The 27830-nt window shown below is 41.1% G+C and overlaps 2 protein-coding genes across 5 annotated transcripts in view; one reads left to right on the top strand and one right to left on the bottom strand.

Moving 5' to 3' along the window:
- The first annotated feature begins 9688 nt into the window (after positions 1–9688).
- On the top strand, positions 9689–24551 carry piwil1 (piwi-like RNA-mediated gene silencing 1). 2 transcript variants are annotated; one of them, XM_063896814.1, is made up of 21 exons: positions 9689–9737; positions 11517–11610; positions 11926–12022; positions 12398–12526; positions 12628–12842; positions 13457–13578; positions 13751–13831; positions 14088–14285; positions 14391–14499; positions 14731–14857; positions 15119–15236; positions 15671–15785; positions 15881–16068; positions 20729–20801; positions 21036–21236; positions 21563–21666; positions 22085–22155; positions 22256–22409; positions 22537–22662; positions 22734–22881; positions 23381–24551. In XM_063896814.1, the coding sequence occupies exons 2-21, from the start codon at positions 11542–11544 to the stop codon at positions 23495–23497; spliced, it is 2562 nt and encodes an 853-aa protein (XP_063752884.1). In that variant the 5' UTR covers positions 9689–9737; positions 11517–11541; the 3' UTR covers positions 23498–24551. The 2 variants fall into 2 exon arrangements, with proteins under 2 accessions (XP_063752884.1, XP_063752885.1); XM_063896815.1 differs by lacking the exon at positions 9689–9737 and adding an exon at positions 10613–10675.
- Positions 23644–27830, bottom strand: part of rimbp2b (RIMS binding protein 2b) — an 80883-nt gene continuing 76696 nt past the window's right edge. For all 3 annotated transcript variants that reach the window (XM_063896810.1, XM_063896811.1, XM_063896812.1), the window contains one exon: positions 23644–25745. In XM_063896810.1, coding sequence (XP_063752880.1) covers positions 25590–25745 — 156 coding nt within the window. In that variant the 3' untranslated portion in view covers positions 23644–25589. The remainder of the gene's footprint in view (positions 25746–27830) is intronic.

Below are 27830 nucleotides of genomic sequence, written 5' to 3' on the forward strand. Positions count from 1 at the left end.
CTACTATTGTATCCGTCTTCTTTAATAGTAATGGACCACATTCAAATGAAGTAAAGCTCACAGATAAGAGCAACAATCAATCAACAGACATTCATTTGATTCCCTCCCAGAGCATACGTTTTTCATAACCTTAATGTGTCTCCTAATGGGAAACAATTGACTGATGTCTGGCGCTGTGGGGTCTTGTTGTCACACAAATATGTTCCTAGAGCCAATGTCAAGGAGATTAGGCTGAAGGGAAAATTGCAGCTGTATTTAACAGTAGAGCTGGCGAGTGGTTGCTCTCAGGTGATGGGGCATGTCTGTGCTTCACCCTTTCTGAACCTGACGGCTGCTGCATTTGGCACTGTAATTACAGAGGTTCGGCATAAATCACTGAGGTTGGAGAGAGGGGGAGAGAGGCAGACAAAGTAAAGAGAGAATAGCCTCAGGTCCAGAGGAGGCCTTAACACTCAGAAACATACTGTTCCCTCATAAACGCTCTCCCCCTCAGTCCCTTCTTTTACTTTGGTTTTTCTTTTTTTCTTTCACTCAATGCTCCCACACAGCCAAACACACAGCCAAACACACAGCCAAACACACACTTGCAGTTTGTCTCTCAGGATTCACATCCTTCCTGTGGCCGTGGTTCGGACTATAGTGAAGTCCTCTACTGTGGGTTTGTGGGTTTCTGATTACAACACACTCCTTTATCCTGTACACATTCAAACAGTTTGCGCCAGACCACAGGAAATAATGGTTGTGACTGCTGATGTGGATCAATGCCAGTCTTCTTGTTTTGATCTACATCTTAAGGGAAATTTTAGATTCTCTACAAAATGCGTCACAACCAGCGTCATTGCATGGAGCGGTTCGTTTTATTTGAGCAATAATCTCCTCTCAAGCAGATGCCTTGAACGTGGTATTCAGTTTAACACTGCAGTTAGTGTGTTTTTCTAGTCAATTCTATTATAAAATCTTTCCTTTGTAATGCAGCTCCTTCCTCTGGCTTATATGAATGATCCTGCATTCGTACAAAAAAAGTGCATCAGTAATGTTTTAACCAAACATTACTGATGCACCTTTGTTGTACGAATGCATGTACAAATGTTGTGCAATTTTGTCTTGATTTTGTGGCTGGACATCAAAACCACTAGGTCCAAACCACATCGGTTCTTATCATTATCTTCGCCAGGCCTCCTCTTGACCTGCGTATAGGGGCTGCAAGTGAAAATCAACTGCTTCTATAGTAAAAGGCCTCTGGCTGTTAACATCCATAGAAAGGTTTCCTGTCATCTTGAACCAGGGCATCTGCCAAACAAATGTCATAACATATGTGTTTTGATGAATTAAGGTTAAGGTGTAGTTATTTATTTATTAACATTGAAAGTAACATAAATGTATTGTGTATAATGTTCTTAGGGTATGTCAAATGTGATCATTAGCCAATCTGGTTTCAGACCGAGGGTGAAAAGAGAATCTGTAGCACAGGCAGTATTAGAAAAATAAATCACTGTTTGAACATTAAAGCATGTAACCCTGTCACAGTAGAAGCACAAAATACAAATATGGACCTGAATACGAGCATAATATGTCGTCTGAGCCAGGTTTCTATCCTTTACTTGCACAAAGTATTTTCCCCTGCCTCTCTGGCTCATTCGTAGGTTGTTTGTCATGTCACTTTTAATACTTGATGACAAAAAACTTTAGCAACAGTTTTAGGGACTTTCATCATCATGGTAACAATAGCAACAATGTGGATACGAGTGTGGTCATTGTTATAAGAAACCCACAATGTCTTCTTATATTGGGCAGAATAAAACAGTAGTCTCATGTGTTAAAGTGTAACATTTTGTTGAGCCAAGCATCCATAACCAACTCGCTTTGGATATTATTGATCTATAATAGTACCACTACTTAAACTTCATGGCTGTTTTAGAGCACTTGAACCTCAAAATCATTGTCTTTTTACACAATCAAAGCCAAAAAGATCCTTAACCAAGGAAAAAAACTTCATACATATAAATGTTTCTCACATTATAAAAAAAATTGCTTTCATTCATGAAGAACACCACTGGTGTATAATCCTCATTGTACTCACAATGGAAAAGACCTCCACTGAATACATCCAATGAAAGCACCAAAAACGCTTGATCAGCCAAATACACTGCATTAAAAAATTATGTCTAGAGGAAGTCTTTGATCTTGATCGTATCGCTTTCCCTAGGGGGTTAGTATTCTCAAGATCTTAAACTAAAATGAAAGGAAATCTAAATGTGATAGTGTATTAGAAGCAAGTGTAGCTCACAAACAATTACTGCACCATTTAAGAGAAGGACTACTAACAACAATCGGACCATTAAATACAGCATGGGCCGTTGTGTTTGTAATATTTTAATTTGCCAGACATTAGATCTGAATATTTATCAACAACAACAACCATTAACTAAATATAATCAGTTATTAAAGGAAATGACATCATCAGATGTCATTTCCCCGGGCGCTGCACGATAGCTGCCCACTGCTCCTAGTACTAGGATGGGTTAAATGCAGAGGACTAATTTCACTGTGTGTGCTCTGCTGTGTGCATGCATGTGACAAATAAAGAGGGTTTCATCCTCCGATTCTATCTAGATGAACTGAGAGTTGTAGAATATAAGATTTGCAGTCAGCTGTGAATTTCCTCTTCTCTCTATCATGAAATCATTCATTACTTTTCTGTTTTACAATCAATATCTATAGACTTTCACTACAAATTCCACAGAGTCAAAGTCAAATTATCCTTAGAGCTGTGAAATAGAGTGAAATGGGGAGTCTGCTGCTGAATGAGGACATATGGAAATGAACATATCTCCACAGCGGCTTCAATATGCTCCATAAATATATGCCAAGTTGTGGGCACGGCACTCAAGGTCAATGCTTTCTACGTAAAGATGATGTTGCTTAGAAGACAATCAACACTTCTCATTGCGTCTGGAGCTAAAGACCATAATGGGACTTTGACTGATCCATAAAATCATTACAGAAAAGCTTTTAACAGGTTCCAAGGACCATGGCTTACTTTTTGAATAAAATATAAACAAGGGAAAATATCAAAGCCATTAATCTTTCATTAAGCTTGCCGGATAAAAAAGAATCGCTTAAAGTATCATTCGTTACCATCACTGCAAGTGCAAAGCCCCCTGCTAACATCAAAGGCTTCTCAAAGAAACAGAGCGGGAGAGAGTCAGTTAGCAGAATTTGGCTGAGAACCAGCTTGTGGCTGGGTTTTAATTTCGACAGACTCATAATGGCACTGAGGAGGAAATGGGGAGCCAGTCTATAAAGGTTTTTGTGGCATCAGGGCCTTTTTGAGCAAACACTCGCATAAACAATGTGCCGCTGTTATTAAAAAAGCTGCGGTTCCTAACTGGATGTTGACAAAGGTTGAGGGCTCATCCTCATCTCGCAAGTCTTTGTGTCATTGAAAGATCAGAGGCTTTTCTTGGACTAACAATGGGAAGACACACGCACACACACACACACACACACACACACACACACACACACACACACACACACACACACACACACACACACACACACACACACACACACACACACACACACACACACACACACACACACACACTTAACACACATACTTGGGCAGCAGGAGGAGGGGTGGATGGCATGTTTGTCAGGGCGATGTAACAGCAATCTTTAGGAACAGACATCTGCTGCTTTAAATGTTTGGGTGGGGGATCTTTGCACTACAACTATTTTGCAACTCTTCAATGGAGAATCATAAAATAAATTAAATGAATTAGCAACACTTTTGCTAATGAAGTCTTTAATTAAAGGATTCTCCCACTGTTTCTGCATAACTTTAGTGGTCCATGACACAATCAACTTTTATGTGCTTCAGAAGTAGCTTTTGAAGTGATGCTCCATCTAGCTCTATTGCCATCATTTGGAAAGCTCAAACACAGCGTGGTAGTAATGCCAAGTAGGTCAATAAAATACAGTGAATTAGGTTTCAGTATAGCTTTGCACTGCTGCTATTCCCTAAAAACTGATTTACCAGGAAATGAAATAAATCTTTCCTAATGTATTTCCCTGACCTGCATCCCGGTTGAAAGACAGTGACACATTCATTTCTGTCTGCTGCACACTAAGCGAAAAGAAGCCTTCGATTGACTTCAGAGGCCCAGTACATTACATGAGTTAGTCATGGCTCATACTGAATTAAACATGGGAAGAAGAGTTTCTTTTTATCTACAGCCAAAGAACTAAATCTGACCACTGCAACTGATACTCGCCCACTTCAAATCCTGCCTTGATAGTGAATGCGTAGGAGCTTCAAATGTATCCGTTTGTCCTCATTTTTTAATGGGTTTTAGCCACAAACACTGGTTGGTGTTTGCAGCTGAAAACAACCTTATACAAAGCACTTTCTTTTATTCCGCCTTGCTCCCTTCTGTGCAAGTCATGCGAGTCATAGGGAAGTTTAGGTTACTCTTTCATATCTGTATTTATCCCTGCACAGGTAGATTTAATCAACCAACAGTAATAATAATTGCACTGTAATAATAATTACAGTGGACATGAATAGAGAGGCTTGTGTGATCTCTCACTGTTCTTTGGAGTTGGCTGATAGTTAGATAACGCTCTGTTCAGCTCAAAGATGTCACAGACTGGTGTTTAGGTTGTGTTGGACTCATCTTTGCTGGTGTGGAATTGTGATATTTTTGGACAAGCAAGGATGAAAGCCCGGGGTCCTGTGGCTAATGAGATACCGAGGCAGTGGGAATGATGGTTTTAATTACTGCCCAGGACTGGTCTAAAGGGGGTGTTTGCTGAAGAGCATGCTGAGTGTCCTAGGTTGGGAGTTCAGACTGATGCCAGTCATGCTGTGCCTGGTTGCCTTTGATGCTCACTCCCCTCTGCTTTATTCCCACATTGTGCTTATTAGATTCTTTGCCGCTGATGCTTCACTGCACCTTTGTTCAAACCAATGCTTCGGACAAAGAGAAGCATAACCACAGAGATTTCAACTTCAAAACCCCAAGAAAGTTTCAGTGATGCAGAAGGCAACTTAATCTTTTGTGGAAATTAAATCTGCAGGGCTCCCATTGTGCCGAGGCTCTCTGGCACAGAGGAGATGAATTGTGAGTTTGCTTGGCGGAGACTGTGTGATATTTATTGTTGAAGAATCAAAATGCACGAGTCCAAGGGTATCCAACCATTTATGAAAACTTAAATCAGTACTAAAAATAGGAATTGCTTGTGAATCAATGAAACTGAGTCCTCACCGCTGTCTGCTCACATTTCAGGGGGAGACGACTACAGTAGATGCAGAAGATGCAGAGGCAGGCAGTGATTCCTCCATATCCTTTGCTGCTCTCAGCAGGAGGGTGTTGCTACGTGTCTGCTTTCTGTTCCCCTGCAGCCCAGCTGTGGACCAACCCTTGTTGACTTTTCAGGGATCACATGGCATTCTCACTGTGGCTGGCTCCAAGGGGGTTCTGCTGTGGTCAGCACTGCCTCCTCATCCTTCTTATTCTACAGTCTTTACCCCCTGCCTCTCCAAGCTAGGCTAGTGTTTGATCACACCGTGCATATTCACAAAAACAACATTTGAAAAAAATGAATGCAACAGTCAATAACTTCCTATCAAAGTGACAGCCAATTGACATTTGTTTTACTTTCTACCTTTTCTTTATTCAGTAGACATGCCTATGCCTATTGAATTAAATCCTTCTGGTTTCCTGTATGTGTGTGCACAAATAATCTTCAAACAAGTCAAGGCCAGTCGGGGGTTTTTGTTATCAAATGAACAGGAAACTATATTTGTCAAATAAAAGGAACCTGAATGGGATATGTCCTTGGCACTCAGGCTTGCAGGAAATATAGATAAGGGGTTGAACAATTTATGAAAAGAAATGCTCTCTATTTGGAAAGCTGTCATGAGGGTAATGTGTGAACCGGGTTAATAGCCAAATGTTTGATTTCTTGAATGAAAAAGAAAAATAACTGCCAACAAATATTATTATTCCCTGAAACCATTACTATTATCTCATAACACGGCAAGGTAATTAAGATTTAAATCAATAAATTCATTCGAAAGAAACTCAACATCCATTTATACAACGTTTGTTTTTTAACTACATCTTCCTTACTGTGTGCAGTTTATTTTGCTGACATGGAGATCAGCTTTCATCTAATATCAAAGCTGTTGGCTGGATCAGACGGGTTCACTTAAAACTGTTTCCTTTTTTACATTATTTTAGATTTCAAAGGTACAGTATGATTCAATTAAATCAGAATCACAATTCCTTTATCTGTCCAGCAACGGGGAACTGTACAATAATACAGCAGATAAGGTGAAGTGAATAGATTTACAAGTACGCACACATCATTAACAATAAGAGAACACAATAAGTAAAAAAAACTAAAACAAAATAATAGATAAAACAATCAGAGAAAGATCAACAGTAGCCAGTTTTTATCACTTTGCATCAGTGGATGTGGGGTTTGAGGCATTTGAATGATTAAATGTTATCAAATGGTATGGTGTAAGTGTTACTTCACACATTAGATGACACCATTGTACAACATGTCTGGTTATTAATTTTTTGCATTTATTTGGCAGATACAGTACAATTAAAAGCTTATTATTTTTTTAGGCCAAACAAACATTTCCATCTCCAAATGCAGGACGAATGTAGATGCAGTGGTGGTTTGTTATTAAGTAAATTTGGTATTGTACTTAAGTAGCATTTCGACATGATTTTACTTGAGAAATCCCATATTATGCTACTTTATATTTATACCACAGCACATTCAGAGGCAAATATTGTACTTTTCCCTCCACTACATTTTTTTAACACAGTTTTTCATACTTTTTATAAATAAAAACACTTGCTTGTACTGCTAATATACCCAGTATTTCACAAAATATCTCGAATCTGCTTCATATTGACTAGCTTTACCCTTAAAAGTATTTGCTGGTGTCAACAATAGGATTACATGATATTCATTAATGATATGATCCTGTGAAAAGAGTCACTCTGCATAACTTCTTTTTTAATAAATTAATACATTTATCTGGTAATAATTCGTCACTCCTGAGTACTTCTTCCACCACTGGCTAGTATATGTTTTGGGAAAACCATGTCTTACAGCATTCTTCATTCAGAATCTGCCTGGAAATGATCTTCTCTTTATGAAGGAGTTCTGCCTTTATTTTTGTGAACCTAAGTGATTGTGTTAATACCAACTATGCACCAATGTTAACAAAGCCTGAATCCAATGTGTGTCTAGTATAAGTACAACACCAGTTTGCTCCAGATTTAAAATGTTTACTAGATTTGATGTCTTATTCTGTGTAGGTTTAGAAACCTATGGTGCAAGTGCGTGCATGTGTTTGTGTGTGATGCAGAGCCTGAGTCGTTTTCAGGGGCAGCACTCTGATGCAGAGCAGATTAGGTTCCACGGCAGGCAAGCGAATAATCTAATTTCCGTAACCCGCTTACTGATATCATGGCACGGTAGATCCTCATTATTCAGAATCCCCTCTTGTTCTGGTTTTGCAATCAAAATGCAAGCTTAATGGGACTGATGTGATTTATGTAGAACGAAAGCTTTGATCTTGTTTTGTTTTAAACATTTGTCACAAGAAGTTAAATGCTATGAATATCATACTGTAGCCTATCGATACTTTTTCAGACACATGTTCACACAGGGATGGTGATGATGACATCCTTGGTTGTGATGAGAATAATGCAAAAATGAAGGTATTTTGTGAAAGTGCCGTCAGTTTGATGTTCTAACTATGTTGCATATTTCCTTTCATCAGCTTCGGGCCCCAGTAGGTTATCTCACAGAGCATGATTAGCGTTAGCGTGGAATCCACACCGCTGGGGGCTGCGGGGCGAGCTTGAAGCCTGAAGCGCATTCATCAACGTCCCTGGCAGGGTGCACCTTCCTCAGCCACCCACTGCTCAGCTTGCAGCCCACTCCCCAGCCACATTTTCATCTTTTTATTTTCACTATAGTTCAGTGGCCTTTGTTGTTTTTTAAGAGATAGTGTGTTTATTATTTTTGTGTTTTATCAAAACTATCAAAGTTGTAGGGCATTTTATGTCAGGTTTATACTGTTCAGGATTTGACAAAAAGATGTGTTTAACTTGTATGCTCATAGACACATACAACCTATTAGATTAATGTGTTTTATTCGGCTCTCCTTGTGACTTTGTCCTTCGTACCCCACAATAATGCTTGATGACACTACTCTCTTGAATCTGTCATCACTCTTACATCTCAGACATTGTGGATATCTTCTTGAGATATAACTTTACTGAGAAATGTGGAGAAAAGAGGTTTGCAAAATAATAATTCCTTTCAAAATAAGATTATAGGAGGATCTTAATGATTTTGTTAAAGCATTCTTAGCACGTACATTTCTAAATCCTTCAATTTTCATCACGAACACAAGTTAAATTAGACAGAAAAGTGAAATAAAGAATCCATACATAATTCCCAAGTCTTATAGAAAGCCTTTCAATAATCAAGTCTTAATTAATCTAAGACATAATCATAAAATTGTTTCAATTTTGTATTCAATCAGTTCAATCAATATGTTTAAGAATAATCATGGTCTACTGTATTTTGATTCCTATCATTAGCCTGAATACATTTAGGCCCTACTAAAAGGCCTGCATAATATTTAGTCAAATAAAATAGGATATGATCACATAGGCCTTTATTTGTAAAAACGGTATTGCTCAAATAAGTGAATAGATGTACATACACTAGACACACATCAACTAATCCATAAGAACAATCTGTGATGGATACTTGCACACAATCATGACAATTGTTAGCAGTGTCAGATGAGTTATTCAAAGCTTCTACTTTTAAAGCTGACACAGATTGTTGAAATAGTTCATTTAGCGTTAGTTTAGTTAGTTTATTAAGATGTAGAAAGGTTTTATCAACACACAGAGGAACTTTAAATCCTTTAATTTTTGAGAAAAGCTGTTTATAACAAATTAAAATCTGAAAAGTAAATTAAGCTGTCATAGTAAAAAGTACCGTAGCAGAGGTAGAGATGAATTGAATGGAAAACCCACGGTGAAGATAAAAGGCTTGAATGTGTACTTAAATAAAGCACTCGTGTAAATGTGGGCTACTTAGTTACATTTCATTTTCAGTTTTAATGTTCAAAAACTGAAGATCATGGCATTATAAGTGTATACAAAGAGTCACAATTGTCACTAATATTGAGGTTTACACATAACTTAAGCAAAAAAAATGGTCAGTTTCATGCTGATTTATAAGTACAACAGTAAGTGAAAGAAAGCTTAATTATGAGACTCAACGAAGTAAGTGTTGGTTAGTATAGATTCTCTATATTTACTGTGTGGGCTCTACTGACATCCAGTGGTCACAATTGAGATAGCACTTTAACTAAATGCACACACAACATCACACGATTAAACAGATCAGTGCGCTTAGAAAAGTAGTCCATAGGAACATTTTTTTATTAATTATATCAGTAACCCTTATTTTATTTATTTTGAACACAACATGACATTAATAGGTATGTATACCGTATGTTAAATGAATAAGAGTTTATAAATCATTAAATAACTTTGCAAGCGTATTAATCTTCGCAGTAAAGAGGCCTATAAGTACATCGGTCCTCATTCTAGAAGCACTTGTGGTCAAGTTCTTTCATCAAGTGGTTCGTGTCAAGAAACTTTTTTTCAAAAGTGAGTAAATGAAAACGATAACATCGTATGGTGATATTGACATTACATTTTATGCGAGGGAATAACGAATTTATTTGTCGCTAGCCTTTGTAAGCATACTAATATTAGCTACGCTGCCAGGCTACCTGGTTTAGCAAGTGGGCATGTGCTGATCATTTATTTGCAGGCGCCATCATGACTGCAAAATGTGACACGTGTTCCTTCTGACTATTTGCTCAATCAATTATATTTCATACGTTTTTTTTAAAAGAAAAAACAAAACACGTTCTTAGATGGTATGAGGATAGACGACTCTGATGTGAGTCACCATCAGCATTGTCAGAACATTATATTTTTATACAAATGTCCTTAATTGTTCTGAGGTAGGCTTTGTTAGCATGCTAATATTAGCTACGTTGCTAAGCTAGCCGGTTTAGCAGCAGGTTAGTCCTTATGGTTTATTACCACGTGCCATCTTGTTTTTTTTTTTAACATTTTGCATAATATATTTAAAGCTGTACTATGTCATACGTTTTTGACCGAAAGTGATCTGAGTATGAAATGTTAGGATTTGCTGGCACGCTAATATTAGCTACATTGCTAAGCTAGCTGGTTTAGCACTGGGCAGCCCCTTGCGTCACTTGGCGCTAAAATAAAATAGGAGGTGCCAGCTTGTCTGCAAATTGAGAAGATGTTACTGAAGACATTTTAAATTAGATTTGTTTATATATATATTTATATAAATATATATATATTATATGTGTGTGTGTATTTTAAGTTTCTTTTCTGAAAATCTGTGAGGTAATAATACATATATATCTTACTTTTTTAGATATAAATTGATGCTAAAGCAGCGGTTTTCAATAGTAGCCCCTGGAGGGCGCCAAAGAGCCACAGGGGAGGCGCGATGCGCGAAGAAAAAATAACGTACACATCTGTATGCAGCTCTATTGAGATCGGTAATTGTTTGTGTATTAGCTGTAAAATGCATCGTTTCCTTGTCCCAAGTCAACTTAAGTCAGCAGTAAGGGAGGAGACAGGACCCAGCAAAAAACGTAGGAAATATGATCCTGAGTACTTAAAGTTAGGTTTCACCTGGTCGGGGTCGAGGCTGCACCTCTGCAGCAGTGTGTGGTCTGCATAAATTGTTTGGGCAATAGGGTTGATTTCGCAATCATTTTGATTGTTGGTTAAACCTGAGGTCTTATGTGGCTGAAAACGTTAAAAATGTGAAAAATATGTGAATCTGCTCGACCTGATAACATGCCCTCAATGCAGTTGACTGTTAAATGTTATGTGTTCCGTGAACAACCAGCGTTGTCGTTCATTGATCAGAGAGCTGTCAATTGTGCTGATTTTGTTTGAGACGTGCATCGTGCGCTTAAGGCCCAGACACACTGTGCCGATTGTTTGACTTGTGGATAGGCCTACTGATGTTCAGTGTTTTGTTTTAATTTAATTTTTTTTATATAAAGTAGCCTCAATTAGGCCTGCATGAAGTTTGAAAGTATTTGCTGTTGCAAAGATCGTGTATGAATACACTTTTTAAAAAGTTGTGAAAATAAAATGTCTTCAAATACAATATTACATTTTTTTACATTTGATCAGTTTTTAATGAAACTCGTCATTGCCTGGAACACAAAAGATGGCATTTACTGCAGAGGTGTGTGTGGGTTAGGGCAGGCGGACAGGATTTTGGGGAAGGGGGGCCTCGGCTGTCCTTTCCTATTCTAGGGGAGGCTCACATTCACCCAATTTGAAAACCCCTGTGCTAAAGTATTCTTTTTAAAATTTTTACAGCTGCTTCATTTGAGACTGTCCAAAAATGACCGGTAGAGCGCGAGCTAGATCACGAGGCAGAGCGCGTGAACAAGAGACTATACCACCTGGAGCGGTAAGTGCAGTGTACTGTAATCTCTGGTTCATTTATGCATGACCAAAAACATTGAATGTTAGATCATGGGCATTGGACTAATGCTTGTATAGTGGAGCACAAAACAAGTACAGTTTAAAAAATAAAAAAAACAGCCTCATATTGAAATAATATGTTTTATAAATGCCTTAATCCTGCTTTAGAGTAAGGACATGCTTTGTTGCATATATGTTAAGCAAAATATAAAAGGACATTCAAAATATGGCATATTCAGACTTGTTTGAACAGTGCTGCAGATATTTCACATGGACAATAATATTTGCATTTTTCTTTTAGAGCCTGGCTCAAGGAGAGCCGGCTCCCCCACCTGCAAGTGGACAGCTGGTCGGAAGGGGGAGACAGAAAAGTGCACCTGGACCCTTTTCAGCAGAAGGTATTGTGAAACAGTCAATATATCTGTTTTTTCTCATATATGGTCTTGCTTTTTTGAAAGTCTACATGGTAATGTAATTGGAAATATGGTGGTACAGAAAAGTCTTCCAGAGTTGTGCAACTAGAAATCTGCATTTTTAAGCAAAACTGTCTACACCTTCTCCAGACCAACAGCAAATATGGCCATGGTAAGGACTGCCTCCAGGGAAACTTTAATACATGGAAATAACAGCTGTTAGAAATAGGAATACACTGAACTTTTGTTGTTATAAAACTAGAGTGCTATTCTTGATTTTGTGTTTAACATTTTCAAGTATGAGTATTGCATCACAATGTATGCAAACAAGTTTTGACAGTCTGGATTTGTTTTTGATAGCTGGTCTACAGATTTCAGCCGGATTTCAACAGGTGAGGCTTGGAGAAAGAGGTGGACGGCGCAAAGATTTCAATGATGGAGGGGTTAACACCAGGATGGCCATCGAGCATGTTAAGGACTCAAAGACTGGTCAGTAATCATTTAAAATTGATGCTACCATATTAAATAAAAGTACATTTTTGTTATTGGTGGAGAGATATTACTCCCTTTTCAACTGTAAACTTCCTCAGGAACATCTGGTGAAACCATCCGTTTGTCGGCAAACTTCTTCCGCATCCTGTCCCGTCCTGAGTGGGTGCTTTATCAGTACCATGTGGACTTCAAACCACCAATGGAGGCCCGTCACCTGAGATCTGCACTCCTCTTCCAGCACGAGGAAACGCTTGGCTCAGCACGGAGCTTTGATGGAGCTCTGCTGTTTATGCCTCACAGATTGCAGAACAGGGTAGGAACTCTGATATGTAAAACATTTAAAGTGACTGAACACACTTTTAGGGAGTTACCAATGTCTTTGCGATTGTTTCTCGCCTCATGTCCCCAGATTAGCTTGCACAACACAAGAACAGAATAAAATCTGACCAATTAATAGAGATTGCTATCATCAGGGCCCTTCTCATCGCCATATCCTGATATTATGTTGGACCTTTTTTCAAATATATTGTCAGGTTGAGAACAGAAAGAATAACCCTTTAATTGGTCATTTTTGCACCCCTTTGCAAAAAATGTACTTGTAATTTGCAGTGTTTCCCACAGATCTGAAATATACTTTGGGGGGTGCAGATGACCGGGGAGGGGGTAATTCCAACGTCCTCTTCTCTTTTTTTCGTAAGGTCTCCCTTTCTGTTTTGTCGCTTGTTAGCAGACCCTTAACACGATAACAGAGCGAACGGGTACAGGAGGATGGGGTCGTGCTCGCGGACGGATTAAAAAAATTGCGAAATATACCTGGGCGGCCCGCCCAACTAAAGTCTGGGAAACCCTGATTTGATAAACACAAATACAATTTTGTTCCCTCCAGGTATTTGTTGGTTGTACTACTAAGTCTTACTTTGCGTTTAGGAGACTTTGCTCTTCAGTGAGACGAGGAACAGAGAGAAGGTACAGATCACCGTCACCCTGACGAATGAACTGCCACCGACATCACCAGTGTGCATCCAGTTTTACAACATCATATTCAGAAGGTAAAGCACAGTTGGGAATGACATTTTTATTGCGTCAACAAATAAATGTACCATGCTCCAATAATTGAATTGATGACCTCAGAAATACAAGGCTTGACTAACAATACAGTTCACCACAGGATCTTTGATCTTTGGAAACTCCAGATGTCTGAATTAGTTTTTATTTCTTCAGGATCCTGAGAATTCTGGACATGCAGCAGATTGGACGCCACTACTACAACCCGAAGGATCCACTCAACATCCCACAGCACAGGTATATTCACAAGTCTCAAATAAGCTTCCGCTTTTTAGATGAGAACAAAATGGCAAGGGCATGCTGCATGTAAACACAAAATATTTGAATGAAGGGCTTTGTTGTCAATTCAATACCTACTGTGCAATCGCGGGTTTAAAAAAAAAAGTAAGAAGCCATAGCAGAGTTGAGATGATGTGCAATCTTCAGATGTGGAAGCTTACCATTTTACAAAAGCATCAGGCAGAAAAACATTAAGCCTGTGCGTCTGTCCTAGGCTCACCATCTGGCCAGGCTACACTACCACCATTCTGCAGTATGAGTCCTCTATCATGCTGTGCACTGACGTGAGCCACAAGGTTCTGCGGAGTGAGACGGTGCTGGACTTCATGGCCAACCTGCGGCAGAAGGCTGGAGATCATCAATTTGCTGAGCTCTGTGCCAAGGAGCTGATTGGACTCATAGTCCTCACCAAGTAAGATCCTCATTTGCCACACATTTTGTTGGATTAATATGCATATTTCTAATAATGATAAAGCATATCAGTTATGTATTTATCCGTATCCTATATTCTTTTTAGGTACAACAACAAGACTTACAGGATAGATGGTATTGCGTGGGATCACACTCCCAGTAACACCTTCACAAAGGCAGACAAAGAAGTCTCCTTCAAGGACTACTACAAGTCTGTAGGTTTCGTGCACTCAACACAAAGATTAGGGCAACTGTAACAATCATTAACTTTTCTGCCTCAACACATGCACTCCTACACACACACACACACACATTAAGAAGTGTTGTATTAGAGACATGGACCTTTCCTGCTTTCTGTTCTGTTATTTAAAGCCACAATAGTAAGTTATGAACATAAATAACAACGTCATTCTGGTCTGCACTGATATTCAAGCGTGCTGTTACAGCAATACAGCCTGGACATCAGCGATAACAACCAGGTGCTGCTGATAAGCCACGTGAAGAAGATGGGGCCCACTCCAGGCCCTCCTCCTGGCCCGGCCATGCTCATCCCAGAGCTCTGCTACCTTACAGGTTACCATCTTATTCTCCAGTGTGTTTTGAATGTATGTCTTCACCTCTAGTCAGGGTATCAAATGTTTTTATCTAGAAGGTTATTATTGAAACAGGGGTCGCTTGTTACAGTTTCTTAGAGGCGTTCTCTTGTGATCACAAGAATACAGCAACAAAGTGAAGTCCTTGTGACAGCAGTTGGTCTTTCTGGATCCGTTGTAAACCATAACCACTTTGTGAAGCCTGTCATGACTTGATGACAGAACTCATTGTGTTTGACAGGCTTGACTGATAAGATGCGCTGCGACTTCAACATCATGAAGGACTTGGACAAACACACCAAACTGGAACCACAACAGAGGGAGGCGCGCCTCAACAGATTTGTCTCCAGTTTACACATGTAGGGGACATTTCCGGCCACAATGATGCAAGCCCAATGAATATATATAAAGGGAACTTGGTGCAGCGTTTCATTCCACATTCAACATCTTTGAGGACTTTAAAAAGGGCTAGAGAAGTGTTCATACTGTACAGTTGATATACCTCGAAACACATTCACTGATTTGCATACATGTATTTTTCTCAATGATAATCAAGGGTGAAACCTTTTTGGACCTCCTGTATGGCTGGTCAATATAGATATCATCCTAATATTGCACACGTTTGTTTATGGTTTCAAAGGTTTCCTTACAGTAAAGTGCATTTCTGAATTTCTAATGCTGTTCTATTATTGGTCCACTCTGTTAATAAATCAACATTACGGATTATATTATGGAATGCACATTGTCTAAATGCATTTTCAAATGACCAATTGTCAACCCACCAATATCATAGGAACTCTGACGCACAGGCGGAGTTGGACAAGTGGGGACTGAGCTTTGATCGGGAACTCCTGAAGATGACTGGCCGAGTCCTCCCGGGGGAGAGGATTTTCCAGGGACCCAAATCTGTAAATACATGCTTGTGTTTGCATAAAAGTTTTTCAATGTATTCCTTTATCTGATCTCTATGAAGGGGATACAATAATAATGTTGTGTCACCCAGTACGAGTTCAACCCCATGATGGCTGACTGGGCCAAAGAGATGCGTGGTGTCCCGATCATCAGCTGCCCTCCGATGAATAACTGGCTCATTTTTCACACCCGGCGTAATGCAAACGATGCAGTGACCCTCTTGCAGACCCTTGGCAGAGTCTCGGGTCCCCTCGGTATCAGCATTCAGAAGGCTGTCATGTGAGTTTCAGCAGAAAAACACTGCAACCAAATGTCCTTCTATACAAATTGATTGTACAGCACAAAATAATAGAAGCCCGTTCTAACCTTCATGGATAGTTTGGACAACAGCCTGCATTACTGTTAGCGTGTTGTAATGATCTGACAGCTGGGTGGATACACTTGTTAGATTTTCCCGGGCATTGAACATATCTTACTTTAGTAAATTGAGTTTAATATTTTTGAATGGTTTGTGTTACCTTAGTGCAGCGGTGTCCACAAAATATATGGAGAGCTGAATTATAGAGGTGAATATTGCCTCATAAGTTAGCAAAGCAAATCAAATGTAGGGGAATAATGCGCGATACCTGGAAATGCTTTAAGGAAAAAACAGCCTACATCCCGTCTCTCTTTAGGGTGTCATTTATTTTGTTGGCAGCTCATTCCTTAAAACAGAAGCCTCAGATTGCTGATAATAAGAGTACATATGAAGGTTACATCTCAAGCTTGTTATGGAAATTAGTTATTGGGATTTTGTTTGAAATGACTAAATTTATTTGAAATGTGACTCATGAACACATGAATACTGTCCTATATTTGAACATGTATATTTGAGAAGTACGATATAAGACGAGCAAAAGTTTAATTTGTGGGCCATATTCCATTATACTTTTAGAATTTTCTGAGGGCCGATTCAAAATGGCCTACGGGCTGCATTTGGCCCCAGGGCCGTAGTTTGGACACCCCTGCCTTAGTGAATTTGCTACCCAACTAGGCAAAATATTATACAGTATATCTCTGAACAAGGCACAGCCCTGATTTGATGGGTTTGAGTGTCATTTAGTTATGGCAAGCTGTTGTTTTCATTAAACACTCACTCCTACCATGTGTGTATGGTGAAGATAGCATTTTATCAATGGCGGCTGAGAGGACGCTGGCGTGAATGTCGCCGCTTCTCAGTTCTCCAAAGTTCTCCAACTCGCTAAAATTATCAGACTCCAAACTTGGATTCCTACCTCTGAATCGCGGGTCTACAGGTTGCTGCTACAGGGATTTGCAAATCGCTGTTGTTTACGAGTTGATCTGCTTACTAGTAGGCATCAATCTCGCGTCGCTACATTCTCGTCAGCCTGTGTAATCTGCGTATACTTTTCATTCATTTCAAGACGATCTGTGGACTACCACCAACGAGAGTGTTCGTGTTACGGATACCCTGCTTGACACAGATCAACAGTGCTGCAACTGACCTGGTTCACCCGGACTGCCTCCTCCATAATAGTCTTGCTGAAGTTTTCCTGTTCGTAGTTAGCCGCCGCGCTAGCAGGCTAACACTTTCTGGTGCTCTTAGCTGGATAGCTAGGATGCGCTGTCTCGCTGCCATGACTCTCTACTCTGCGGCTGAACTTCTAAAACTCAGCACTCTCTCTTCTCCGAACTGTCTTGAGGTCATCAGATCTCTCTGCCTACTTCGTCGCCCCCGCTACGTGCATAGGGCTGCCAGGCACAAGTTTGTTTACATGGATAATACTCTTGCTGTCCCCTCAGTTAGGTGCACCGCTTCTCTGCTGCAACGTCATCATAACAAACCACGCCCACTTGCTGTCAACCGGTGTCCTCTGCTCCCCATCAATTGCACTGTGACCCCTGCTGCTGCCTCCATGAATAGGGCTGCCACATTTATGTTATTAAACACTCGCTCACTAAATAACAAAGCCCCACTAATTTATGAAGTTATTCTGGATAAAAAGCTGGACTTCCTATGTCTGACAGAGACATGGCAGAGCCAGCAGGACTTCGTAACTCTTAACCAAGCCACTCCCCCAGACTATGTGTATCTTCATAAGGCCCGTAGCCTTGGCCGTGGTGGTGGGCTAGCTGTTATTCATCGATCTAATATACTGGTCAAAGAATTTCCAGTCAGCTCCACTTCCTTCGAAAGTCTCCATTTTGCATTGGCAGGCGCTACACAGCTCCAAGTGCTGCTTATCTACCGGCCGCCTAAAGCCTCCACCCACTTCTTGTCAGAGCTCTCCGGGTTGCTTGCCACCATCTGCCCCATGTACCCATCTACTATTTTAATGGGTGACTTTAACATTCATGTGGACTCGGCTAACTGCCCCTTTGCCTCTGACTTTTTGTCACTATTGGACTGTTTTAGTATTGCGCAACATGTGCATGTTCCAACACACACCAAGGGGCACACCCTTGACCTTGTGTGCTCCACTGGAATCACCCCCTGTCATCTCCAGTGTGATGACCTGGCTATTTCGGACCATCTCGCCATCTCATTCTCTGTTTCTGTGCCCCTTCCCAGTCAGCCCAGTAAACGAACCATCACATTTCGGAAAACCAAACAGGTCTGCACATCCCTGTTGTCTTCCACCCTTGTGACCCACCTGGCCACTCCCCCTCTTAACACCACCGTGGATGGTCTGGTGGAACACTACAATACTGCTCTCTCCCTCAGTCTGGACTCAGTTGCCCCTCCCATAACCCGGTTGGTCTCATTTGCACGCCCCGCTCCCTGGTTTACTCCTGAGCTCCGCCTCATGAAAGCAGCCGGCCGCCAGCTTGAGAGGCGCTACAGGACATCTGGCCTCACCGTACACCATGAGGCCTACAAAGACCACATCAGGGACTACAAGGAGGCTCTCTTGAAGGCGAAGACACTCTACTACTCCATACTTATTAATAACCAACAAAACCACCCTAAAAAGCTTTTCATAACAATCAACCGACTACTGCGCCCTCCTGATTCCCCCCAACCCTCTGATGCAGCTGATCTGTGTTCCAGGTTCCTGGACTTCTTTCAGAAAAAAGTGGAAACTATTCATAATCACCTTCTGCAATATTCTACGCCACCCCCCCCTTCTCCCCACCATCCTGGTGCCGACACCCCTACTGCCTGCCCACTGCAGTGTTGCCTCTCCTCCTTCACCATGTTGGACACTGACCAGGTGCATGACTTGGTGTCCAAAGCGAAGACCTCCTCCAGCCAGCTGGACCCCATGCCTACCACCCTGGTGAAGACCTGCCTCCCTGTCATCTCTGCCTCTATTGCCGCCATCATAAACTGCTCACTGGACTCTGGTGTGGTGCCCTCAGGCTTCAAAACAGCTGCAGTCATTCCCACCTTGAAAAAGCCCGGTCTGGACCCTGACGACCCTAACAACTATCGTCCAATCTCCAACCTTCCTTTCCTAAGTAAAATTCTGGAAAGAGCAGTGGCTTCCCAGCTTCAACATCACATGTCACACCATGAGCTCTTTGAACCCCTCCAATCTGGCTTCAGAACTCAACACAGCACCGAGACCGCCCTCATTAAAATCACTAACGACCTGCTCACTGCCGCCGACAATGGCCTCATCTCCATCCTCATCCTCCTCGACCTCTCTGCAGCCTTTGACACAGTGTCCCACTCCATCCTCCTCTCCCGTCTCACTGAGCTCATCGGCCTCAGGGGCTCAGCTCTCTCCTGGTTTCAGTCCTACCTTTCCAACCGCAAACAATATGTCACCCTGAAAGATGCCAACTCCATCCTGGCCCCAGTCAATCATGGCGTACCCCAGGGATCTGTGCTCGGCCCTCTCCTCTTCACCATCTACATGCTCCCCCTCGGCCAAATTATTCGTCACCACGGCCTCAGTTTCCACTGCTACGCCGACGACACTCAACTGTACATCAGCACCAAACCCTCCACTCTGCTCCCACCTGGCCCACTCATCAACTGTCTGCAAGAACTAAAAACCTGGATGACCTCTAACCTCCTCAAACTCAACAGCAATAAAACTGAGCTCATGGTTGTGGCGCCCAAGCCACTGCTCAGGAAGGTTGGGGATCTTCTCCTGGAAGTGGATGGCTGCTACATCACCCCATCACCCGTTGTCCGCAACCTGGGTGTCATTCTCGACCCCACTCTATCATTCCAGTCCCACATTAACAACATCACTAAATCTGCATTCTACCACCTGAAAAACATCTCAAGACTCCGACCCTCACTTTCAGCCTCAGTAACCGAAACCCTCATTCACTGCTTCATCTCCACCCGCCTGGATTATTGCAATGCCATCCTCACAGGTCTCCCCTCAAAAACCCTGGACAGACTGCAATATGTACAGAACTCTGCTGCTAGGGTCTTAACTGGCATTAAGCCCTGGCAGCACATCACCCCCACCCTCATGCAGCTCCACTGGTTACCTGTCAAATTCCGCATCAAATTCAAAATCCTATTACTCACCTACAAGTCCCTCCACGCCCTTGCCCCCCGTTACCTCTCCGACCTCCTACACCCCTACACCCCCCTGCGGTCCCTCAGGTCCTCTGTCAAGGACCAGCTGGCAGTACCCCGCACCCGACTTAAGACTTTTGGGGACAGGGCCTTTTGTGTGTCTGCCCCTACCATGTGGAACCAACTCCCCCCACACATCCGCTGTGCCCCCTCAGTTGATTCATTTAAAAAGCACCTCAAGGCACACCTTTTCTCTGAGGCCTATGGACTTTAACCCCCTCACAACCCCACCTGGCGCCCTGCGCACTTGCACCCTCGCTCGCTCTCGCACACGCACTCACACACGCACACACACACACACACACACACACTCTTTGTAAAGCGACCTTGAGAGTCCTGAAAGGCGCTATATAAAATTAATTTATTATTATTATTATTATTATTATTATTAAGGATCGAGTATGACGACCACGCGGAGTCCCTCCTCAGAGCCCTGCAGCACAACGTTGGACCCCAAACACAGATGGTAAGTGACGGAATATATAATGCATAAACTCAGAGGTGGATCACCTTCATAAGTATGACTTTGGTTGAGGGTTCCACAATACCTCACGCGGCACCCAGCTATAACTTTGGCGCAAAAGTAAAACTTACATGGGGGGGACAGTCACCGGTCATCCTTTTCATCGTGTGTGTGGCAGCATATATTTCTCATGTGTTAAAAGCCAAATGAGACATGCTGTTGTTTTTTATATATCAGGTGGTGGTGGTCCTCCCCAGCAACAGGAAGGATAAGTATGACTGCATTAAGAAGTACCTCTGTGTGGACTGCCCCACCCCCAGCCAGTGTGTGATGTCCCGCACCCTCAGCAGACCTCAGGCACTCATGACCATAGCGACCAAAATTGCTCTGCAAATGGCTTGCAAGATCGGAGGAGAGCTTTGGAGTGTGGAGATCCCTGTAAGTTGTGTGCACAGGAATGACTTTGTACATTGAAGCCTTTAAAGCTTAACGTGTGTTTTTAGAAAAATAAGATCCAGTAGTAATTTGGTTTTGGAGAATTAAAGCGCTACAGCTAATAGTTTTACTAAATACAATCCCGGTCACTTGGACTTGGTCTTTTAACACTTCTTGTTGGGTGGCTGTTTGTGTAAGCAGACTCGGACGATTCACTTCCTTTTATTATTTTGCAAGTCTGTGCAAAGATGAATGTCTGTCTGGGTAGGTACTGATGAATGTAGTTTGCAAACAAGTTGGACATGACGCTGTACTTCTAACTTGTGCAGCTCAAGCAGCTGATGGTTGTGGGCATCGACTGCTACCATGACAGCACGGCCGGGAAAAGGTCCATTGGAGCTCTGGTGGCCAGCCTCAACCCGAGCATGACCAGGTTGGTTTCTATATCAACCCGCTTGCGGACAAACCCCCTCAACAATTACTACATTGTATTTCTGTCGTAGTACACATTTCTCAGTGAAGTTGAGTTAGGTACTTGGTGTTTTTAAATGTTTGGTTCTTATAAAGGCTTTGATTTAAACATGTTGTTTATGTACAGTTCACCACCAGTGCCTCCGCTCCAATGCATGAACGCATGATGAAACACACAGCCTGTCCTTCTCCATATCTTTATGGGAATGCTTTACTGTCTCAACATTTTAAATGGACTTTATTAAAGCATGTTATAGCAGAGGCCTTCCAACGGCTGTATTGCGCTGTCTGTATATTCTAATGTGAGGCGTAGCTGCTTTCATTTACATGTTTGTTTCCACAACCCTTAAGTTGCATGCTGTTTTTATTTTTCTATCAAGGTGGTATTCAAAGTGCGTGCTGCAGCACAAAGGGCAAGAAATCATGGACGGACTCAAGATGGCCTTGTGTGGCAAGTTTACTTTCCATAATTGTCCTGTCTTAAAAATAGTCTTTGATTTTCCATCAACAGTCTTGGCTTAAGAGCTTTAACCTTTTTATTTGTGTTCCAGGTGCTTTTAAGGACTACCTGAAGTTCAATAACTGCCTGCCGTCACGCATCATTGTGTACAGAGACGGGGTGGGAGACGGCCAACTGCACGGTGTGGTCAATTATGAAGTCACACAGATCCTGGACTGCATCAAGTCCATGGGAGACGACTACATGTGAGTGTTTCATGTCCCAGGTTTTCATCCGAGAGCTTCTCTGAAAAATAATCTGTACATTTAGTGCAAAATAGGCATTAAAGTTCTAAGGACTTTTTTATAGAGCCTTTCCTTCTGTTCGTCATAGGCCCAAGCTGACTGTGGTGGTGGTGAAGAAACGCATCAGCTGCAGGTTATTCAGCCTCGTCACTGGGAAGGCGACCAACCCTCCCCCAGGCACTGTGGTGGACTCTGTAATCACCCGTCCAGAGTGGTATGTTTTCTGGATGTCCCGGCATTTATTTTCAAGATTTCCCGTAGCAGTTAACTGCAACCTTTTCTCAGGTACGACTTCTACATCGTGAGCCAGCATGTCCGCTTTGGCAGTGTTTCCCCGACCCACTACAACGTGGTGTATGACACCAGTGGCTTGAAGCCCGACCACATGCAGCGGCTCACATACAAGCTGTGCCACATGTACTTCAACTGGCAGGTAGGCTGCCTGTCTCTAATCCCTGCGCTGATGAGGTTTCTGATCCAGGGCCCTGCAATATAACAATACTATAGCAACCACATATTCAGATTTTGGTTATCCTGAGAAAGTGCTGTTTTGTCCTGGTTTTAAAGGCTGCAGTGACGTAATGCTGTAGTCTAAATTCAACACAACATTTCCCTTAATCAAAAGTCCACATCACATGATGATTTGTCAAAAATATTGAGGGATTTGGTCAAAAGTAACTTAATTCTCTTCACATTGACTTGGCTGATTCTGAATTCATGGATACTCCAAAGATCTGTAGATATAGGAGAACTGTAGTGGAAAGTAGAGTGGGCATCTCTTTTTATAGTTGGTATAACATTTATTGAGTTTCCTGATAGTTAAAAATAATAGCTTATCAGAACCAACATTATTTAGCCAATAATATACTGGTAAGTGTCATTGAGTGATTTTTAAAGTGGATATGTTGTTGTTTGTTTTGTGTCTGCTGTAGGGGATCATCAGAGTGCCTGCTCCGTGCCAGTACGCCCACAAGATGGCTTTCCTGGTGGGCCAGAGCATCCACAGGGAGCCCAACCTGAAGCTGGATGACCTCCTCTTTTATCTGTAGTGAGGAGGAAGGACAGCCTTTTGATTTGGTCTCATGTTTTCGTTGCCTTCATAAGGACAGGCATGTTTAAGTGTTAAGTTGAGTATTGCCAACGCAAATGTTTTCATTTTGTTTAATAATGTTCTAATAAATCACACATGCAAACATTAGAAAATATCAAATTTATTTAGATTTTTGTTTTTTTCTAGAAAAGATTGCACATGCACACCCACACGATAATTTGTAACCACCAATATAGGCTGATATTCTTATCATAAAGCTAGCACACAATTGCAGACTTTTAAAACAATATGGTCTTCAAGACACCATGGGGAAAGCTTGCACTGTTTGATTATAAAGTTGAATGTACAAAAAAGGCAGTTTGAAAATCAAGTATAAACATTTAAAAACAATTGTACAAATGGACAAAGTACAAAAAGAGCAACAGTCACTCGAAATGAATAGAAGCAATGGTCCATACATAGGAAAAGATGTACATCATTTTATCGCAGGTTAACGAGGCTGTTCGGCCGAGAATTGTACAGAAAGTATTACAGAATGTTTTGCATACATTCTTTTTTGGCAGTTTCAGTTCAACTCTTGTTATAGAAAAAATAGGCTAGATTTTCAGATACATGAGGATGAAATGGAAAACAGAATGAAGTGAGGAAATAAAGATGGACTGTTTCATTTCACGCACTAAGACGGACATCTGCACAATCCTTTTGGGCAGCTTTGAAAATACATTGGCTTTCAATTCATCATACATTCACTACTCTACATTAAGGTGTAGATATATATATATATTGATATACAGTACTTGTATCCTGCACCAACCTAAATCGGGACACTGAACAGGCATCAACAGACAGATTGGCTTTAATAAACATTTTTGAGATCTAATAAATGTTGGGTGAGAAGGGTTAGGGCATCGTAGAGGTAGCCTTGTGTCTCACTTAACAGAAACCTTAGTCTTCTAGTGAAGCCCGAAAGTGTTGCATCTTGATAAAATGCAGTACGATAACAGGGGTTTGCTGATGCTATAGCACACAGATCAACTTACATTTATGTACTCTTGTAATAATGTTTTCTCTGTAGAGTAGTCATTGTTTTAAACCAGGTGTGCATGAGTGGTATTAAAAACTGAACAAAAAAAAAGTCTTGATTTACTCAGCATCAACATTTAGAGAGAATTTGTCCTTTTTTTCATCTTTTATTAAAAATAAAAATATTGTCTTTACTGTGATAGACATTTTCACCACAGAAGTGTTGGACAGTTAAATGTAAGCTCTGGTCCTAATCAGTAACGGTCACACAACACCCCGCACATCACTGGTCAGGATCAACATTGTTTATGTAAATGAACACTACTGGGCCCTACTATTTACTAACCATTGTGCGATTATAAGGCAAATACATGAAGGTTGGATCTATAGGCATTTCCACTCAGGCTGCAGAGATCCTGTAGTAGGTACAGCGTGTGCTTCCTTTTCTTTTTTTAAGGGACTGAATGTGTTTGGAGATGACATTTCTTCTATCACAGATGTTGAGCTAGGGCAGAAGAGTAGGAGTTAGTTCTGCTGATTGGTCACAGTATACTGCACAGCTGCACTGTATGATAGTACTGCATGCTCCGTAATGAGCCCGCTGCATGCTCTCTCAGGGGTCAGGAGGGAATGTGCTGAAGTAAAGCATGCAAACCTCTCATACATTTTATGCAACTGGCTGTGTGGAAGGATCAGGCTCTGTAAATCTGTCTTCCTTTAGATTGAACTCCCAGGTTAAATCGATCCCTCTGGGTTTGATTGACATTCTGATTTCTGTACACAGACACAGGTAGGACTCATAATGTGATGAATTAGGTAACTCACAGAGTGCAGAATGTCCCGGCCGTGTCTCTGTCTACAGCGAACATCAGTCAGACTTGGAGGTAAGATACTGAATACTTTACCGGTCGACACAACGAGGTCTCAGGATTAAATATGAAATGTGGTATTGAAAATATGTGGTTAACAAAATACAAATATTCTAGTATACAATGGATGTACAAGAATAAAGCATTTGCTAAGCTTTTTTTTTTTTAAACTACAAGGAAGTATCTGGAGAAATTATTTTACAGCTCCAAGTCTTTGCAACAGTGTCTTCCCTTTGGAGAGCAGTCCTTTTTTCCTTTGGAGGAGTACACGGTGGCAGGGCCGGAGCCGAGGGTGTGCGGGCGCACTGTGGGAGAGCCTGCTCTTCTGGGCGGACCCGATTTTTCCAGGGGAACCTAATGGAAGACCCGTAAGGGACAGTTGAGGGTGTTAACAAGTCAGCCCCCCTCAGTCACTACTCCCCTCCTTGTCTTAAGTCCTTTCTGTCTCAGCAGGGCCACCATAGATCTGAAGTCTACCTCCCTGGATGTTGTCCCGTGCACTCAGGTAAAGTTACACCCCCCCCCCCCACCTCCCTCCGTCAGGTAGAATCAGCATTATTATTTTTTTTATGAAGCTGCTAGGAATTAGCTACAACGACACAAAATATAAGCATGACACTAACAGACTAAATGTCACGCTAATTTTGTTGACAACATTTCCCCAACAATAAATATCAACGACAGGGCAAATCCTCTCACATCAACACATTGCATTTTGGGAAAAGTGGGACATATTTATATCACATTCACTTTCCTTCCCCTTAAATATGGATATTTACTGGTACAACTGGGTAACAGAAACTACAAGTCACTATTCCTTTTCTGTAATCATGAGCTAAAAGGCTCCTTTAAAATTGCACTTTGGAAAGACGGATGGTCAAAGTTTCCATTTATATAAACATGTGGTTAAAACACCAGAACATGTAACGTATCAAAATCTTCTGTATTTCATTATGCTGACTTTAAAGCGGGACTGTCAAAAACAAAACATGCCTACACTTGCATATAAAGAGTTTTTATTATGGTGGCTAATGTTAGCAGAGGTTGGTAAATATTGCTGTAAAACAAACAGTACTGTCAGTTTTCTATATTCTGAAAATGAGTGTAGCAATTCTGCCTGATTCTTATTTGGAGTCGTTAGTCAGCTAAAATGTTATAGTCTCACTTTAATTCAATAATGATCAGTTGGTAATTTACTGTGAAAGTTAATCTTGGTTCACAGCATTTGTACTGTTTTAAAGTACAGTGTTTATGGATTGGATAAACATGGAGTGCTATTATAGTTGCCTAAATTAATTTGTCCTAACATTTCACATTATTCTTTGCATATAACAAAACAAGTCCCAAATTGGCCCAAAAAAATCCAAATCACTTTGGAACTGCAAATCCAAATTGAATATTTTCAGGGGTTTCTTTGGGGTTTTGCATAGAATTGGTGTTTTTTCTGCACTGATAGTAGTCAATTAATTTAAACATATGTTTAATAAGTGCGTGTAATTGTGAAACTACGGCCTTTTAGCTTACCATGAGTTACAGCAGGAGACTTATTGCAGGAGACGAACATTGTCATGTACAACACTCAGAGAAACAACTGAAGATACCATACTTCTTGTCTAATGCATTGGCTGGGGTGACGATCGCCTACCAACACACAGCATTGAGGGTTTAGGTGAAACAAAGAGGAATCCTAAGACTACCTAAAGGAATGGCAGCACTGAAGGAATGTCAGATAAAGTACACATGTTGCATACCAGACGCTAAGGGTACCCTTGACATCTGCATTAGACGAGGGGAGCGTAATCTTGGTATCCTCAGTTGCTCACTTACGTGACGGAAACAGAGCCTTTAAGGTGTGAAATGAACACTCTTCTTCTGTTTTGCCAAGCGGGTGAGAAAAAGAAATGAAAAACAATATGGTGATGGCATTTCAATAGTTTGCACTATGACAATGGCAAATTAGAACACACAAGGAAAGAAATATCTGATGACACCTATTCATATTTCAACAATTGCATTATTTGTTAAACACAAAAATAACATCACATATTTACACTTAGTAAATCATTACTTCTGAAATTATTCTCTGATGGCAACATAGGCTAAGTGACCTTTGCGTGCTACTTTACAAGAAAGCAATATACAAAACAAGGCGTTCAGGAGCAGATACAAAAGTGGTACTACACTAGACTCTTCTTTTTAGAAAATGTTCAAGAATTCATGCATCTGGAATATAGGACATGCTGAGCTACAGACTACATAGTTCATCTTTCAGTACAACAAAACTATTTACTCTATTATAAATTATTTTAGATCAAACACAGAATATATTCATAAAGCATCTGTTAGAATGCTAAATATGCATGTGCAAAAAGAGTTCAAGACATGACAGAACAAGTAAAAAGTCACTCTCATTGAGAATGCTTTATGAATACAATATAT

This window comes from Eleginops maclovinus, chromosome 12, assembly GCF_036324505.1.
Source record: "Eleginops maclovinus isolate JMC-PN-2008 ecotype Puerto Natales chromosome 12, JC_Emac_rtc_rv5, whole genome shotgun sequence".
Taxonomy (NCBI): Eukaryota; Metazoa; Chordata; class Actinopteri; order Perciformes; family Eleginopidae; genus Eleginops; species Eleginops maclovinus.

Excerpts from the sequence above, each read along its gene's own strand:
- piwil1 (XM_063896814.1), top strand. The coding sequence starts at position 11,542 with ATGACCGGTAGAGCGCGAGCTAGATCACGAGGCAGAGCGCGTGAACAA. Across the intron at positions 13,579-13,750 it reads TACAACATCATATTCAGAAG|GATCCTGAGAATTCTGGACA; the intron begins GTAAAGCACAGT and ends TTATTTCTTCAG. Across the intron at positions 22,882-23,380 it reads ACATGTACTTCAACTGGCAG|GGGATCATCAGAGTGCCTGC; the intron begins GTAGGCTGCCTG and ends TGTCTGCTGTAG.